Raw genomic sequence first — 18870 nt, forward strand, 5'->3', positions numbered from 1 at the left:
ATCATATTTTCACCATTGCATGTTGTGCACGTTTTAAGATGATATAGTTCAATGACATATAAATGACTTTCTCACGTTGTTAATGTTAAACTGTTTAAACAGTCAAAACACATGACCTTGTACCAAGTTGCTGTACTATTACCACTGTTTACACATAATCATGAATATGGTTATGTTGAGATAATGACTAAATTATGGCAAGGTCTTGGTAAATGATCATTATCTGTCAGTGCTCTGTCTACATTAATAAATGGTTATTCCACATCAATTCTGAGCATTATGCTCGGGATAACTAGCCAAGGAACACTTTGAATGCATGGTGTGACCATCTTTTTTCTCGTAAACAAGATATGCTCTGGGCCACGCACACAATATCCATGATTTTTTAAAGCTCAATTCATATCCTCTTTGTCCCATTCAGTAACTTGATATCCATGTAGAATAGAGATGTTTAAAAGTGGGGCGTGTCTGGCAAGTGATCCTACCCATAGGGCTGATCACTTGTGATAGACGTGTGTGATAAAGATGTTCATGCTATCGTGAACTTTGCACCAGTTATTATGAAGAGGGGTGGGGGTGGGGTGGGGGGGGGATGGATTATAGGAATTTGATGCTCAAGATAACTAACCAAAATTTGGAGGGGTCTGGATCTTATTCCAGTCCTGCTTTGGAGTGAGTGAGTAAATGTTGTAAGTTGCATCATCAATTTTGCATCTATTCGCGGCAAGCAAATCAAATAAAGAAGACTTCAGATAAGGGACATATCGGCGTATGTACGGATAAAGAATATGTTCGATACGGTAGGAAATAATGTAGAAAACGTAGCAGATACGCACCACAGCAATGGTGTACAGTCTTAGAATCATTTACAGACGTATTTATCTGAAAAAGTATTGTGTTATTGTTTATTAACCTATTTACACAGAGTAGCAATGTTGTGGTGGATATATGAAACGAAACACAAGATTACCATTAAATTCCATTCAGTACTCTAAATGTACTATGAATGTTTTCCAGTACTCCTGATGTTGCAAAATTATCTGGAGTCCTGCATTAAATGTGATCCTGCTTTGGACATTCCTTGCTGGTGCTGTGTGGAAAATTGACAAGTGTCCTTGTGTAATCATTGACTGCAACTGTTAAACTAAACTCACTCAATCACTGCAAGATATGCAGGGATGCTGATGCATGGAGGAGATGGATGGTACTACATTGCAGCCTCTTGTTATGCAAACTTCACAGGATAGGCAAGTTTAAAGTAACCATTTGTTAACAGGGTTATTTTGAATCACTGCTCAATGTTATTGAAAAATATGAAAAATATGTAGAAAAGATATATACACCTGATATTATAAAGTTACCATATTCATGGTAATGTGTAAACAGTGTTAATAGTACAGCAACTTGGTACCATGTCGTGTTTTGAAATATTCCATTGTAACATATATCAAGTTTGTGCGGATATTAAACCATATAAAACCATTAAAATCTATTAGACCATTACAATGCCAAAAGTTTCTGCAAGGAACTTTGAAGTTACAAGATCAGGAACAGAATAACTCGTTCTGATTGACGTTTTTTGCTGTTTGTGAAATATGCTATACAAAATTTACTAAGGACCAACATTTTTGCGTAGTACTTAGTAAATGTTAAGTGTATATCTATGAAAGAAATGGCCCAAATGGATAAAGTCTTCAAAACAGGACTGAACAATGAAATGTGAGATAAAATGGCTAGTGACATGCATGAATAGTGAGTTAGTCAGGGTTTATGCCACCTTTAGCAATATTCCAGCAATATCACATCTGGGGACGGGCTTCACACATTGTACCCATGTGGGGATTCGAACCCAGGCCTACTTTAACCACTAGGCTACCCATTAATTCTGTGTGACATTGGATATGTATGTTTGAATATCATATGTTTTGGACATACAGCTGTCATATTTGACGTCCAGTTTTGTTCATTTAATGTTAACGTTGCCCATTAGGTGACACATGCACTGTTTGAGTGACATTTAATGTTAAAAATATGGCCACACTATAGCCTTATGAATATACAAGCACCAAAGTAGCCTTATACATGAGGATTAACATGTAGTCAAAATGTGGACTTTCTGAATTTTTAGTTTATAGATTCAGATGACTGGAGCCAAATCAGGGGTGGAAATAACTTTAAAAGTACTAGTGTACTCCGGTACAGTGGCACATGTAAAATCACTTGCCCTGATAATTTTTCTGCTATACCGGCCGATTTTCTTGGTGATTTTTTAAATAAACAACATAATTAACATTGGAATGTCAACTGGACACTGGTACAGCGTGATATACAAATGTGCTTGCCCGACAGAAAGAAACACTGGACTCAGACGTCCGACAATGGGTTATTTCCACCCCTGCAAATAACAGTCAGTTAAAAATGCAGTAGTTTGGAATTGTTTTTGTTTACACAACTGCTCCATCTTTCCGACCCTGATTCAAACTCTTTAGACCATAATTGCTCAAATGCATTGTGTATATTCTTAGGCCACCTCAGTCACAAACTACAAAGAACACAGCCTTCTGACAATAAATGAGGCGATGGGGTAGCCTAGTGGTTAAAGCGTTCGATCGTCACGCCGAAGACCTGGGTTTGATTCCCCACATGGGTACATTTCTGGTGTTCCCCTGTCATGATATTGCTGAAATATTGCTAAAAGCGGCATAAAACCATATTCACTCACTCTGACAATACATTTGTGCATGTGGACATGTTTCTGCAAAAATGTCAAGCATCTGTAATCTGTACTCTACTCAGAAAGTGTAATCCCAAATATAACATATGTTACTCATGAGCCTCTAAGACTGATCGGGTCGGTGGGGTAGCCTAATGGTTAAAGCGTTGGCTCGTCACGCCGAAGACTCTGGTTCGAATCCCCACATGGGCACAATGTGTGAAGCCCATTTTTGGTGTCCCCCGCGCTGTGATGTTGCTGGAATATTGCTAAAAGCGGAGTAAAACCAAACTCAGTCAGTCAGTCAAAGACTGATCAGTTCTAACAGTGCTAACATTATGCTAAATGAAAAAAATGCCTTTTTTACACAAATTGAATTGTTTTCCTACTTTCTAAAGCTAATAGGTTTACCAAAAATTGTTTTAATCATAAAAAAGTATGGCCTGGTATAACTTGTTTGCAGGATTTTTGTGTTAAATATCTGATAATTGTCAGCAATTACTTTTATTTGGTTATTAAAATCTGATTAGTTGTCCTGGGAACGACATTGTGACATATGATTTCTTAACCAAGATGAACATGATATATGTCTGCATTAACTGTACACGTTCACTGCAGTGTGAAGTTCACGGCGCACATGTCATACGTAGTAAAACAGGAACACCCATGGAGATGCAACAATCAACATACAGGCAAACCAAATCAGAATTTACATAGTGATATGACTTTGTTTGAAAAAAACATGTCGTAAATCAGGTAGCGATAAAATCTACAGCATAGGTTGACCTAGATGTGCATTGGAGGGTGTTCAGCAGAGCGTGGCATAAACATGAAGAAATACAAGTACATGTTTTCCTCCTTTCAGAGATTAACTATGGACCTGCCTCTTGTTTGCTGAGGCATGGTTGAAGAGCTTGAATTTATGGAATCTGTTTTGTGCTGCTGACGGTTGCTGAATGATCTGTTAGATGTTGTTAATGTTTTTTCACCGGAACCATTCAGTTTTAACTCAGCTACGTGGAATGTCATTACTTGACCTGGAACCTCCTCCATGAATGTGGAGATGCGGTTCTGCTGTAGGGGCAGTGAGCTGATCAGTCTGACCTTGACCTTGACCTTTAGTATGTCACAATTTGTTCTGAAACCAGCCTTTTAAGTCTTAATCCTTTTGAAGCTATTCATCACCCTGAGCAATAAATCTAGACCTGTTCTTCTTAACTTCAAGATGAAAATAATATTACAAGGTTATTCTGTAAGATTTGCATTGAAAAATACGCTAACTTATGGACATATGGTTTTAAGATAGGTTGATCATGATTTTGATCATACAGTAACACTATTTGTACAATGAACAAAGGCAGTAGCTATATATAGCTGGTTTACAGATCTGCCAGCCTCACAATTGAAAAGTTGGAATCGATTAAACTGGAAAAGCACTGTTATTTCACCAACTCCACATATTGTTTGCGTTAGAACAGTATTTGCACTGCAGAATATTGACAAACTGTAAGACCAATACGACTGACTTAGTATACACGTCATCATGTTTGCATAAGGGATGAGTGCAAAAGTTCAATGTAAGTTCATTTTAGACATACACTCCTTCTAAAGAGAATTTAGTTTACCCCCAAAACATATATACCAGACTGTTCGGGACTCCTGCCAATGACAGTTATCGTATATTAACTGAGTAACTAGTCCAAAATCGGCATTGGACTACTTCGATTGAACTCACTGCCTACATCTGCAGAACATCCCACAGTTCTAATCAATGCATTGCCTTCAATAATGCACGACCACGTTCCACTCGAGGTTCGTGCATGTAGATCTATCTTAAAGATTTCAATGTATAATTCATTAAAGATGACAATCAATCCTCGTGGTTTCAGTTTTACCTGTTTTGTTCGAGTAGTGGATGGATGAAAGTTAAACGACTCTAAACACGCTTGGGCAGTTAGTTATGCAGATTAATTCCAGTGGTTGTAAAACATTGAGGTATGTACATGTAGATGTAATGAAATGAAAATTACACACAGTTACGGCAGGACCTAACAGCTTGACTGTTCAACCAATTAGGGCCTGGCCTCAACTGACCATTCCATTTTGAATTTAGGAGGGGGTGGAGGTGAGGGGCAAGGCATGAGGTCAGTGGTATAGAGGCTGAGGATTGAGGGCACCTGCCATCTTGCCATAACATCCATCAGTCAGTGCGTTGACCACCACTTACCATGATCCACCTCATGGCCTGAGTAGTGGGAGATAACACTGGGTGTTTGACTTATCATTCTGTAGATGGATCGGTATTTCTGCTTGTTATCATGAGTTTGTATGAGCAGTCGGACAGTGTGGATTTGTGCAAGAATGCTGTTCCAAGAAGACATAAAATATGTGAAACCATATATAACAGAAATAAATTGTTCATGGCTAAATCATTTATTTTCAAGGTTATGCTGTGTTGAGGAGACTATGGAAAGAGGAAACTTATAAATTGATGATATGTTCCTTAATACTAATTATATGCACATAAAAGAACTGTAAATAACATGCCTTTACAAGAGGAGTAAAAGGCCTGCTTGATTATCTATAAGTGAAATATAGCCTTACTAGTATTTGACACAGAGGCTGATCTGAAATAGAAGATCTGATTATAGCCTTTTGTGAATAATAGATTAATGCCTTTTAGATAGATCTACTTGCTCATTCATTGTGGATGGGAATGCAGCTATATGTCAGCATGAAAAATTTACAGGATACTTGTGCTGCAGTCATGCCATGACTCCTCTTTCTCAAAGTGATCTTGGCATTATGACTTTCATGTCTCAATGTTGCTGGGCAAGTTCAATTTATGGAACTAAACCCTGAAGTAAAAGAGAATTTGAATACTTCATCATCCTTCCTTTGTACTGTTGAAGACATGAGCTGGTGTGGCAGTGTTGATCCATGTAAGCCAGAAAGTGGAACCGGCACATTTCCATTATATGACATATCCGACTAAGTACAACCATGACTGTCGATAGCTTTAGTAGGACCGAGAGCTCCACAAATGAAGCTGGTGTTTCAACTACTCTTGATATATGCAGTAAATGCCCCTAAACTGGATGGTAGCATTAACTGTGACATTGTCTGAAGTAAGGTAGAAAGTACAGTATATGGAGACATTCCCAGTTGTGATCACCAGTAGCAGTGGCCATTAGGAGAACACTATCAACAAGTCTTTGTTCAATTCTATATGGCTGAAATAATGCAGATGTGATGTTATTTTGTTTTGTCTAGTCAAGTCTGTATTGAAATATGACAATATGGATATACTAGTAGTCATTTTTGACTAGCAAGAAAACACGGAACATTTCTCATTAATTGTACTGATCATGCTGATACAGCTGTAAGATAGTCTGACATTTGAAGGCATCTCGTTCTCTACCTGTATACATCTTTCTTAAATGTATTAAAGACTTGTTATTAAAATAGGATTTGCCCAATTCTGATGCATCACATTTGACATGGACCCAAATGCTCTTCCTTCAAAAGAGATTTGACATCACTTTGGATCGGCTGCCCACTTGTTAAGAATAAGCAGGGTGCATTTTTCACGATCTGTCATAATGATGTTTGCTGGATCTGCATTAAATGAAGGTCCAAAACAGAAATAAATTCAAATAAGGCCTTTTTTTAGAAGTTGGAATTGTGCATGAAGGAAATATGAAATCTGATAATTTAATATATTTGTTCCTATGAATGCCAAATTATGTCATCACTACCAAATCATGCATAAAATATGTTAACCTGCAAGCCATAAATTAAACAAGATGACTGATTCACACAACACTGCACATACAGCATCATTCAAGAAGAGCCCAACAAAGATCTAAAATGCCTGACTTTAATCACTGACTGAACAGATGCTCTCAGGCGAACAGACAGGTGCAGAAAAGCATATTTACCCTGCTTGAATGATTGTACTTTGAAGCAATGAATAATTTATTCAAAAATTTAAAACAGGTTTTGAGTGTTTAATCCTGAAAGCCTGCATTGAATTCTCCAGAATAAAAAGGATCTGAGTTGTTGTTTTTCACTATGTGATGCGAATTGACAGTTCATAGTGAAATAACTAAATTGAAATACCTTGGCATCCAGAATAAAAAAATTGTTATGGTTATGCCCAGAATATTATAACATTATGTTTTAGGATTTGGAAATAGTCATCTACAACAGTAGCCATGCCCAGATCTATCTTATTTCCAAATTAATCATGTAAGCATTTTTATTAAAACTGTGATGCAGGAAAGTAGCATTGATACATCTTTAATGTTGACAAAAGTATGCCTAAAGATTTGTTGTATAAGTAATGTTATGTAGTCTATCTTGCAGGACAGGAATATCTAGATTTCTAGTGGTGGCAAAGAAAAACATTCAGTTTTTCATGCATACATGACTAGTTTTATGGATAACAACTTCTAACTGCCTTTCAATAACTTCATTCAGTTTTTCATTTTTACAAAAACAATGCTTAATATTGCAAATAGTTTGAATTCTGAAAAAATGTTTGAGATGGAATATTTAAGTTTATCTTGAATGTTTGAAAAGATATTCCAGAGTATTTGTTTTGGTTGTTTCAGGCACATATTTACACAATCACTTTTAAGTATGATTTTTCAATCCAATGCAATGAATCTTTGCAATAAAATCAAAGGATACCTCCATAAAAGTTTGGACCACCCTTAGCAAACTTCCACTGCCCATTTAAGTGGAGGAGTGTAGTTGGTTCCTGGGCTGATCAGATCTAGATTCATATCCGGTTCATTTTTCAGACACAGTTAACATTGACTGATTTGTCTGGGTTCTGTTTTGTCTGGGTTCTGTTTTGTCTGGGTTCTGTTTTGTCTGGGTTCTGTTTTGTCTCGGTTCTGTTTTGTCTGGGTTCTGTTTTGTCTGGGTTCTGTTTTGGCAGATAATCACAACTGATTATCCTTTAGTGTTTAAGGTTTTCGATTCATCACCTCAATTTGATATTTGATTTCAACGACGGCTAACACAGAATGCAAATTTTTCCTTTGACGCTACTCCTTTTTGGTGTAGAGTCCATGGTGCTAAGATAAGACAGTCATAATGAAATATCGACTACAATATAATGGCACAGCATTTATCATTTACAAGAAGATTAACTTCAAGATACTAAAATCAGATATACAGGTCAGAATGCTTCGCTTATTTGTACCAAGTTCACAGCCTCCTCACTGAATGGGTGATAGGACAGTTTATTTGAGGTGTATTCCTCCGGAGGGGTTCCCAGAGTGTACTGAAAATATTGGTGTGACGGCACAAAGCTGGTTGAGTGAATTGAGTGAAAATATTGGTGCAATAACAAAACTCGTGTGAAAAGTCAACTGTGTGAAACTATTGGTGTGAAGGCACAAAACTGGTGCGAGGAAACTGAGTGAAAATATTGGCGTGAAGGCACAAAACAGGTGCGAGGAAACTGAGTGAAAATATTGGTGTGATGGCATAAAGCTGGTTGAGGAAACTGAGTGAAAATATTGATGTGATGGCATAAAGATGGTTGAGTAAAGTGAGTGAAAATATTGGTATGCTGGCACAAAGCTGGTTGTGTGAACTGAGTGAAATTATTGGTGTGATGGCATAAAGCTGGTTGAGTACACTGCCCGAGTGTTTTCTCCTGCACATGTGGGCTCGTGGCATGTGTTACTATTCATGCAGTGTTCGCCCCAGGCCAGTGTCAGCTTGTGTCATCCTCCCTGACTTTTGCATTGTCATCTGTCACCCTTGTCATCAATTATCATGTGAACATACGCATTCATATTTCAAGCTGCTCGGTCATCCTTCACAGACCTGTTGGGAAGAACAATTTCACTCAGACCACCTGCTCGAAAGAAACTCGTTTGAAAAGAAAGGATGTCTGTATGGCAGTTTATTGTGATAAAAAAACAATAAAAGGCGATGAATCAAAGGACAAAACATCCATGAAAGAAGGCTCTTGATTATATTAACACAATTAGTAAGATAAAAAGAATAGCAAGTATAACTGTTTCCAGTATCAATAGGATCATGCCAATTTGTAGTTAGTCTTAAATATTGTTTTGATGTGGCAGATCATGAAATGAAAACAGGAACATTTGAAGAGAGTGTGCGATACATGTTTACGTTTAATAATAATAATAGTCCGCTTATATGGCGCTCATATCCAGGCACATTGCCTGCTCACGGCGCTACATACATTACTATCTCCGGTCATAGGACTGCATCATACTATCCGATACTTTTTCAACTCCCTGGGGAGCATACAGTCTTACTGTGTTTCATTACGTTTCATAGTATTGTAACATGGTGTATATGATCATCAGGTATTCGTCCATATGGGAGGCGGTGAGGTAGCCTAATGGTTAAAGCGTTGGCTCGTCACGCTGAAGACCCGGGTTCGAATCCCCACATGGGTACAATGTGTGAAGCCCATTTCGCCGTGATGTTGCTGGAATATTGCTAAAAGCGGCGTAAAACCAAAGTCAGTCAGTCAGTCAGTCAGTCAGTCGTCCATATGGATGCCTGCAGTAGATTTAGTAGTAACACCATGATTATTAGACGATGCATTTTTTAGTGCATGTATTTGAAAGTCAAGTCAACTTATGTCGTGCCCACAGTTGTTTTAAACTGTTATGAAATTGGTATGTGTGTAATTGTTATTGATGTTTTCAGTTTTGACTTTTTTGTTACATTTATGCTTTGACCAATTCTTTCGGAATACGTCTCCTCACACCTTCAACATTTCATATGCTTGTTTCTCAAGTTATGGCATCCTAAGTTTTGTTTATTCTGATTTTAAATATAGGTACCTCTTAAAAAAAAATATATCTACTTATGAACATCACTCAGCCATTTTTTTTGTTTAGAATGTACCAGCAATGAAATTTGGTATTTGTTCAGTTTCATGATATTTTTAAAACAATTTAACTGCTTTTGACTCTGCTCTCCATTGTCTCAACAGACACATATTTTGCTAAGGGAGCTGAACTTTGGCATGTCGTTTTCCTTTTAATGATGACACATTTTGTTCAAATAATGAAATATTAATGTTTGTTTTTGTTCCTCAGTATTTATGAAAGATTTTCTAAATATCAGTGGTCGCAGCAACGTTTTTATCAACTGACAGAAACAGCAAGGTCACTAGCCAGTGGAAAATATATTTACTTTACAGTTATGTTGATCTTGAGTTTGTTAAAGGAGAATTTGAATTCTGTGTTTGACAGAAAAGTGAATTGTGTGAAATGTATATTTTTGTGGGTTTTATCATTTGTAATGTAGGCTCAATCTGTGAAACAAGTTAAAAATGGGCTGGAATTCATTTACTATGAAAATGTATTATAGTGAAAAGCATGTATACTAATGGTGTTTTGTGTGTTTCAGGTAGAGGTGTGAGGAGGCAAATGCAGCATCTACCTCCAGTACGTGTAATGGTCTCTCCTACCTGTCGTCAACTACCTCACCCCACATTACCCAGCTACCATGAGTGGCAGTAACAAGAGCTACCTCCCATCGCAGAGGATGATGCCCGTTTATACCACTGTCAGCCCTCCTCAGACAGAACAGAACAGTGTACCAGAGTTCCCCTACGATCCTGTGCCCAGCAAAGCGTTGTCCTCACTTTCCAAATCTGCTTCATATGGCCTGTCTTTGGAAGTAAAATCTTCCCAGTCCAAGTCGTCTGTTTTCGCTATGGCCCCAGGAGAGTCTCCTAAGCAGTCCGCTTCATATTCGCGAGTCCAGGAGTTTCCCTATGACCCGCCTGACAAGAGCAAACCTCCAGACTATCCCTACGATGCATTGCCCAATGGTGGGAAGTCTGGGCAGCCTGGGCAGCCTCCTGCTGCTGCTTACAGTCAGGAAGACAAGACCTCCCCACCCTCCCTAGCTTTAGCATATCCTCGCATGCAGGACTTTCCATACGGGTTAAGCGGTGTAGCTATGCCGAGCTACAATTACAGCAGTGAACTTTATAGTTATGTGTCAAACGGGTTTCCTCGAAAATCGAGAATGTGCAGCTATTGTGGAAAAGTATTCACTCGATCCACAACTCGTCGATATCATGAAAAGCGGTGTCCTTTGTTGCGAGCTGCTGGTAGCTTGTTGAAGAACGAAACACAAGTAGCAGCAGTAGCAGCAGCGCCGGCAGTAAAGACCGAAACCTCTCCATCTTACGCTTCAGCAAATACCTCTACCATCTCCTCAAGTCAACATACCTCATTTGTACTGGCTTCTTTATCCTCCCAGCCATATGCATCTACCTCAACTGCTGCTGTGGACCAAAATCGTAATGCAGTTAGCGGGATTAAGGGTGAACCTCAAGAGATGCTAGATCCATCACCCTCAAATTCTGAAAGTTTTAGCCAGGGAGATCTTAGTACCCCACGTTACACTCCGGATTTTGATTCAGCCAATCAGCAGGCTTTAATGTTTTCCCCTCCAATGAAGGACCGCTCCTCCGAATCGCCATTATCATTACAGACTGATAACCAGACTGCCTCAGATCATCTTGATACGGGTGAACCATTAGTGTTCAAAGATAACGTGGACCACAGCACAGCGTCTGAACTTGGGGCCGGCAGCACTGATGCCCTTTACAGCAACTCCAATGCCGGTTACCAGCAGTACAAGGACATTAAAGTGTCGCGACAATCGTCTCATCACTCAGGGATTGCCACTAGTTCATATAATGACACCATTTCTCAGGGTACCTCTGGAGATGGCAGCAGTTTCAATCAGGACATGGCTCAGGAAAATGATACTATGTGTGACTCCAAATCTGAGGAGCGTACACCAAAATCTGTTCTTGCCAACAAATGCAGTATTTGTGGAAAAACATTTGATTCACCTCGTCAGCTTCACATACACGAACAGCTGCACACAAAGTACAAGCCATATGCATGTCGTTTCTGTGGCCAACGTTTCCTAAAAGTATCAATGCGTATAGCACATGAACGGCTTCATATCGGAGAAAAGCCTTACGTCTGTGCTATTTGTGGGCTGACGTTCACACGCAAGTATAGTGTGCGGCTTCACATGCGAAGGAGACATACAGATGGACCATGTCTTTGTCGCTATTGTGGGAAGACGCTGTACACATTGCAGACTCTGAAGAGCCACCTGCTGTCACACAACCTGCCCAAGTCTGAGAAAGAGTCTCTACACTACCTCGGGACATCAGGAGGGGAGCGCATTGCTGATGCTAGTGGTTCCCAAGAAGATGATGAAAATGCATTATTACCAACGGCTCCTGAAGACCAGCTTGCCAATCCCAACAAAGATATTGCTCTTGCTATGGAGCTTGAGCTTGCAGGCAATTCAAAAGAGAAGGAATGGTGTAAGCTGTGTGAGAAAGAATTTCCCAAATCGTTTATGAGATATCATGAAAAGCTCCATGCTGATCAGAAGCCCTATGAATGCCCTACATGTAACAAGAGGTTTGGTTACAAGAATAACATGAAATCTCATATGAAGCTCCATGCTGGAATAAAACCATATCAGTGTCATGTGTGCGGGGCAAAGTTCACACGTGGTTCAACATTACGGAGACATGCCCGCCGTCATGGGATATTCACTGAAAGTGTGTGGGATTTCTTTGTCCAGAAGGGTGCTTCCTCAGGAAATCAGAACAATGTCTCAAAGCAGAAGGTACCAGTGGGCCCTCTTAAAGTGCAGATTCAAGGCCAAGGACAGTCTTCGCCAGAAATATCAAGTTCAAGGTCAACACAAGGTGAAACCGCAAGAGCATCAGTAACACCTGATAAATCACAGAACTATGAACGTGGAGCATACTCTGGACCGCCTGCTCTGACTACAAGTAACATGTACCCTGGCTATGCAGCAGTAGCCACCTTACCCGAGAGTATTTATCACACATATCCATCTACCTCACACTACAATGTTAACTATTCCAATTACACTGCTAGTCAAGAACCTCAGGCTGATGCCCTCAACCTGAGTGTGACCAAGGACTCCATGGATCCTGCTGCTGTTGCAGCTGCTGCTGCTGCTGTTGCTGCTGCTGCCACTACTGCTGTTACTGAAATAGCAGAAACATCCGAGGATGAAGCAGACGGAAGTGAGAGCAAGAGCAACATATCCTCCCACACTTGCACATCGGGTGGTGCTAGTGTTGGGGTGCAGGTCAACCTCTGTGGGTGTAACGATAAGACCTCGCTTCTCTCCACTTTGCCATTTGACCACCGACTTCTCAGTCCACTTAATATCGACGGGTCCGGGACGACGGCAACAAGTCCCTCACTGAGTTCAGGGGGAGATAACTTTAATCAGGAATCTGTATCTACGCTGATGAGTTCGGGACGCCTGTTTCGGTGCAGTCACTGCGATTGTTACTTTTCTGAGTATGCTATGTACCGTATTCACCAGAAGCTGCACGCACGAGATGCCAACCGGCCCTTCCTGTGTCCTGTGTGTTTCGAGGACTGTCATGACAAGATGTATTACCGTTGCATCTTTATGAACATCTACGCATGTGACCCACCTCAATAGACAAGCACCTCCTCAAACTTACCTCATTTTAGCATTATCATCATTATTATTATTGTTGTTGCTTTTAAGGTATTTGCCTGTCTCAAGATAGACAGCTTTCAACTTGTTGAATTTATGGTCATAATGCATTATTCAATCAGGAAATTGATTTATGGATCTAAGTTGTTGATGTCTGCTTGTGTCAGCTCTCTTAAAAGGCACCTATATTTCAATCGGTAATGATTTTCTACATAATAAGCGTGAAATCTACATGTAGTATCTTTCCAAACAAATAGACATATGTCGTTAGCATCATTCTGTCTCATGAGACCAACACCACTGTTTCAGATAATACCAATATAAAAGAAAATTGTTGAAAGTTGTGACTTCATGTTCTCTCCAGAAAAGATCTGTTTTTACTAAATGTATATTAGTGCTTGCATTTGGGGTAGATATACTACATATATGAAAGTTAAAACTTATTCCTGTGATAGATTGATCTTTGATAGCTCAAAGTGGCCTTTGTTGAGAGATATGTGTAAAACACGCATTGTTTAAAGACAGTGATGTACTGCTGTAAATACGTGAAAATTGTAGAATGTATGTGTTTGTTACGGGTCAATGCTGGTAACCAGGGAAACTCCAGATTTCATGGTTCCTTAGATGTCTTAATAGACTAGTGCATTACAAGCTCTGTTTTAGGGTGATATTGTCACAATGAAATGTGTCAGGGACTTAGTGTCTGAAGTCTAGTGATGTGTACAGTCCTCCTCCTCCCTTGTGCCTTAGAGAGGGAAATAGTTGTCCTTGTATACCGTTGTGGTAGTTAATGTCCCATAGTGGGGAAAACACCGCCATTACAGGCTGGGCCTCTACCATGGTAGTGAATGTCCCATAGTGGGGAAAACACCGCCATTACAGGCTGGGCCTCTACCATGGTAGTGAATGTCCCATAGTGGGGAAAACACCGCCATTACAGGCTGGGCCTCTACCATGGTAGTGAATGTCCCATAGTGGGGAAAACACCGCCATTACAGGCTGGGCCTCTACCATGGTAGTGAATGTCCCATAGTGGGGAAAACACCGCCATTACAGGCTGGGCCTCTACCATGGTAGTGAATGTCCCATAGTGGGGAAAACACCGCCATTACAGGCTGGGCCCCTACCATGGTAGTGAATGTCCCATAGTGAGGAAAACATCGCCATCATACATTGGGCCCCTACCATGGTAGTGAATGTCCCATAGTGGGGAAAGCATCGCCATTATAGGCTGAACCCCTACCATGGTAGTGAATGTCCCATAGTGGGGAAAACATCGCCATTATAGGCTGGGCCCCTACCATGGTAGTGAATGTCCCATTGTGGGGAAAACATCGCCATCATACATGGGGCCCCTACCATGGTAGTGAATATCCAATAGTGGGGAAAACATCGCCATTGTAGGCTGAGCCCCTACCATGGTAGTGAATGTCCCATAGTGGGGAAAGCATTGCCATTATAGGCTGAGCCCCTACCATGGTAGTGAATGTCCCATAGTGGGGAAAACATCGCCATCATACCATGGGCCCCTACCATGGTGAATGTCCCATAGTGGGGAAAACATCGCCATCATACATGGGGCCCCTACCATGGTAGTGAATGTCCTATGGTGGGGAAACATCGCTATCATACATGGGGCCCTTACCATGGTAGTGAATATCCAATAGTGGTAACACATGTTGCAACCATACACTGTCCCCTACCATGGTAGTGAATATCCAATAGTGGTAACACATGTTGCAACCATACACTGTCCCCTACTATGGTAGTGAATATCCAATAGTGGTAACACATGTTGCAACCATACACTGTCCCCTACCATGGTAGGGAATATCCCATATTAGTGTTACCATATTTGCTACCATTTTTTATCATAATGCAAATTCATATCTTTTGCCTCCATTTTTATAGAAAAAAATTATTCAAATGTTTTTAAAGAAACAAAACAGATAAAGTAAGAAGTTTATGGTTGATATTTTTTGCAAAAAGATTTGAAAATTGCTATTGCAATATGTCTGGTTTTGGGAAAGGCTGTAACTTGGCAATAAATCTGGTATCATGACATGGGTGCAAACAGTGTTGGTTTTGAGACATTTCGTTGTGTTAGTCGCTGCCTGTATGATGCCCACTCTGTTATGGAGAAGGATGTTTGTTCAGCAGAACCACATTTCTCTGGAAGTTTCTATCAACTCATGCACCCTGATTCATCAGTTGTACTACCTGAACAAAAATTCATCTTATTGATCTAACCTTAAAAACTTCATGAGTCTTAATTTTGTTAATCAGATGCCATGTTTACATTTTTAGCATTTAGCCATTCGAGTGTAACAAGGAAGAAATAACGGATGAAATGAGAAGTTGTAATTAGAAACAGTTTCAGTGATAAGATGGTTCTCTCTGTATACTGATGTAAATCCTTAACATCAGGATGCGGTGGCAAATGGTTTCCTCCCCCCCCCTGTGTTACTCTTGTACCTCACATTTTGTATTTACTGAGTTTAACACTGTTGTCTTTTATTGTGTTTTTCTGGTTGAGCAAGTGTACACAGTCCAGTGCCCTCTGCCTGTATGTTGAAGGCCTGATGAAAGTTTAGGGTTTAGGGGTAAGGAATGGGATCACTTGTTGAAGGGTTGGGATCACTTGTTGAAGGGTTGGGATCACTTGTTGAAGGGTTGGGATCACTTGTTCAAGGGTTGGGTTGAAGGATGCCGGTTTAAGGGTTAGATTGAGGTTGGTCTGTTCAAGGGCTAGTAGGGTAGAGAGCTGGGCTGGAGAGACAAATGTTGAAGGGTTAAAAGCAGCTATTGAAGGATGAAGGGCATCTATTAAAGGGTTTAGGGTTGAAGGTTTTTCTTGGGGAGAGCCCATTGAAGAGGTAAGGGTTGAGAGACCATGTTGAGGTTATGTAAATAGAGTGTATTCAAGGGTTGAAAATTAGGTTCAGTGTTCAAAATAAGCACTAACCCATAGGCCTGTGACAGGTAGATTCGTATCAGGCCAAGAGATTCAAATTTGTCTGGGCCCTTATGGCATGCAGTAAATGTAAGTGTCGATTTGTTTGTCACAATAAGCTGCTTTGTTGTTAGATTAAAGCATAAGGAATTTAGTCACAGCCTACAACTTCGACTGTCTGGGGGGTCTGATAGTGGCATGGCAATGGTTTTGTTTTCAAACACTGTTTAGGTTTGGGAGGGTCCATTGAAGGGTTAGGTTTGGGAGGGTCCATTGAAGGGTTAGGTTTAGGAGGGCCCATTGAAGGGTTAGGTTTGGGAGGGCCCATTGAAGGGTTAGGTTTGGGAGGGCCCATTGAAGGGTTAGGTTTGGGAGGGCCCATTGAAGGGTTAGGTTTGGGAGGGTCCATTGAAGGGTAAGGTTTGGGAGGGTCCATTGAAGGGTTAGGTTTAGGAGGGCCCATTGAAGGGTTAGGTTTAGGAGGGCCCATTGAAGGGTTAGGTTTAGGAGGGCCCATTGAAGGGTTAGGTTTAGGAGGGCCCATTGAAGCTTTTGTTGGGAGGGCTCATGGAGACCAGTGCCCATGGTTGGAGATACAGGCAACTGCCACATCAACTACCTCATGTTCTGGCAGATGGAGAGGCACTGGACAGCACTGGCTCTGATTATTTCAGTATACCTCAATATATCACCGAATGTACTTGTCCTCGTATACCACAGATGGTGAGCCTCCTTTATTTGTCCCATATTGTATGTATTTCATGTATGACTTGCATTTTATGTTAATCTCAGTTATTGTATTGTTATTGCCTTGAGCACTGTGTGCAGGCTAGTACAAGACCTACACTATTTGTAGTAGTTTTAGATAATGGATTAACTCCTCAGGAAAACTGTCCTTTCTCTACACTGTATAGCTTCACCCAAACTGGAAATATTATCTCCTGCATTGCTTGTACATTTGGCATATCGAAGGAAAATCAAAGACAATATGAAATTCTGATATTTAGTTCCACAGTTAGTAACAGTTCCACCTGATAATGATGACTGTTTGGGCATTAGGAACTGAGACTAGATTTGTTTACCTCCAACTCTGTTGCTTAATCTGTCATACTTAACATTCTATAGATTCCCAGGCAGCTATTGTAGGACTTCACAGCCACTCTCAGGCCCCTCTGTTTGGGCGCTGATCGTTGGCTGCATAGTTATCACACACAGTTATCACACACTCAGTACATGCAGGTGTGACACATGTATACACACGTTGACTCAGGTCCTGTTATCCCACACACGAGTTCACTCAGGTCCTGTTATCACACACACGAGTTTACTCAGGTCCTGTTATCACACACGAGTTCACTCAGGTCCTGTTATCACACACACGAGTTTACTCAGGTCCTGTTATCACACACACGAGTTTACTCAGGTCCTGTTATCACACACACGAGTTCACTCAGGTCCTGTTATCACACACACTATTTCACCTAGCAACAGTTGTCACACACACTAGTTCGTCCAGCAACAGTTTTCACACACACTAGTTCAACACATCAAGCATCATAATGACAAACGAAACATGACACAGCTGGTTCCAAAGAATGAACATAAGAACCCAAGACACGTCCATAACACATCAGGGACGGTGGGGTAGCCCAGTGGTTAAAGCATTCGCTCGTCATGCCGATTCCCCGCATGGGTGCAATGTGTGAAGCCCATTTCTGGTGTCCCCCGCCATGATATTGCTGGAATATTGCTAAAAGCGACATAAAAGTAAACTCTACAACACCACAAGGTGACACCATCATATGTCCATGCTTTCAACATCACCCAACCATATGTCCATGCTTTCAACATCACACCACCATATGTCCATGCACACGACATCACACCACCATATGTCCATACACACAATGATACACCCCGATATGTCCATGCACACGATGATACGACACGATATGTCCATGCACACGATGATACACCACCATATGTCCATGCACACGATGATACACCATGGTATGTCCATGCACACGATGATACACCACGATGATACACCACGATGATACACCACGATATGTCCATGCACACGATGATACACCACGATATGTCCATGCACACGATGATACACCACGATATGTCCATGCACACGATGATACACCACCATATGTCCATGCACACATCACACCACGATATGTCCATGCACACGATGATACACCACCATATGTCCATGCACACTACATCACACCACCATATGCCCATGCACACGATGATACACCACCATATGTCCATGCACACGATGATACACCACCATATGTCCAGGCACACAATGATACACACAATGATACACCACCATATGTCCATGCACACGATGATACACCACCATATGTCCATGCACACAATGATACACCACGATATGTCCATGCACACATGATACACCACCATATGTCCATGCACACATGATACACCACGATATGTCCATGCACACGATGATACACCACCATATGTCCACGAATGATACACATATGTCCACACACAATGATACACCACGATATGTCCATGCACACTACATCACACTACCATATGCCCATGCACACGATGATACACCACGATATGTCCTTGCACACAATGATACACCACGATATGTCCATGC

At 40.8% G+C, this 18870-nt stretch overlaps 1 protein-coding gene and 1 long non-coding RNA gene across 4 annotated transcripts; both read left to right on the plus strand.

Annotated features, from left to right (window-relative positions):
* Positions 1–10562: 10562 nt before the first annotated feature.
* Positions 10563–14078, plus strand: LOC124270003 (zinc finger protein 585A-like). Its single transcript, XM_046705027.1, is given in 2 exon segments — positions 10563–13208; positions 13211–14078. Coding segments are annotated over 2 exon segments (2589 nt in total). The 5' UTR covers positions 10563–10651; the 3' UTR covers positions 13243–14078.
* Positions 14079–14085: 7 nt separating this feature from the next.
* On the plus strand, positions 14086–18425 carry LOC124270004. Of its 3 annotated transcripts, XR_006896650.1 has the most exons (3): positions 14086–16695; positions 16776–17719; positions 17765–18425. It is a non-coding gene; the product is annotated as an uncharacterized LOC124270004 (long non-coding RNA). The 3 variants fall into 3 exon arrangements; XR_006896649.1 differs by having other exon boundaries at positions 16776–18425; XR_006896651.1 differs by having other exon boundaries at positions 14086–16533; positions 16776–18425.
* Positions 18426–18870: the final 445 nt, after the last annotated feature.

The sequence above is a fragment of the Haliotis rubra genome, unplaced genomic scaffold, assembly GCF_003918875.1.
Source record: "Haliotis rubra isolate DU_JTF1 unplaced genomic scaffold, ASM391887v1 Scf149, whole genome shotgun sequence".
In the NCBI taxonomy this organism is placed as follows: Eukaryota; Metazoa; Mollusca; class Gastropoda; order Lepetellida; family Haliotidae; genus Haliotis; species Haliotis rubra.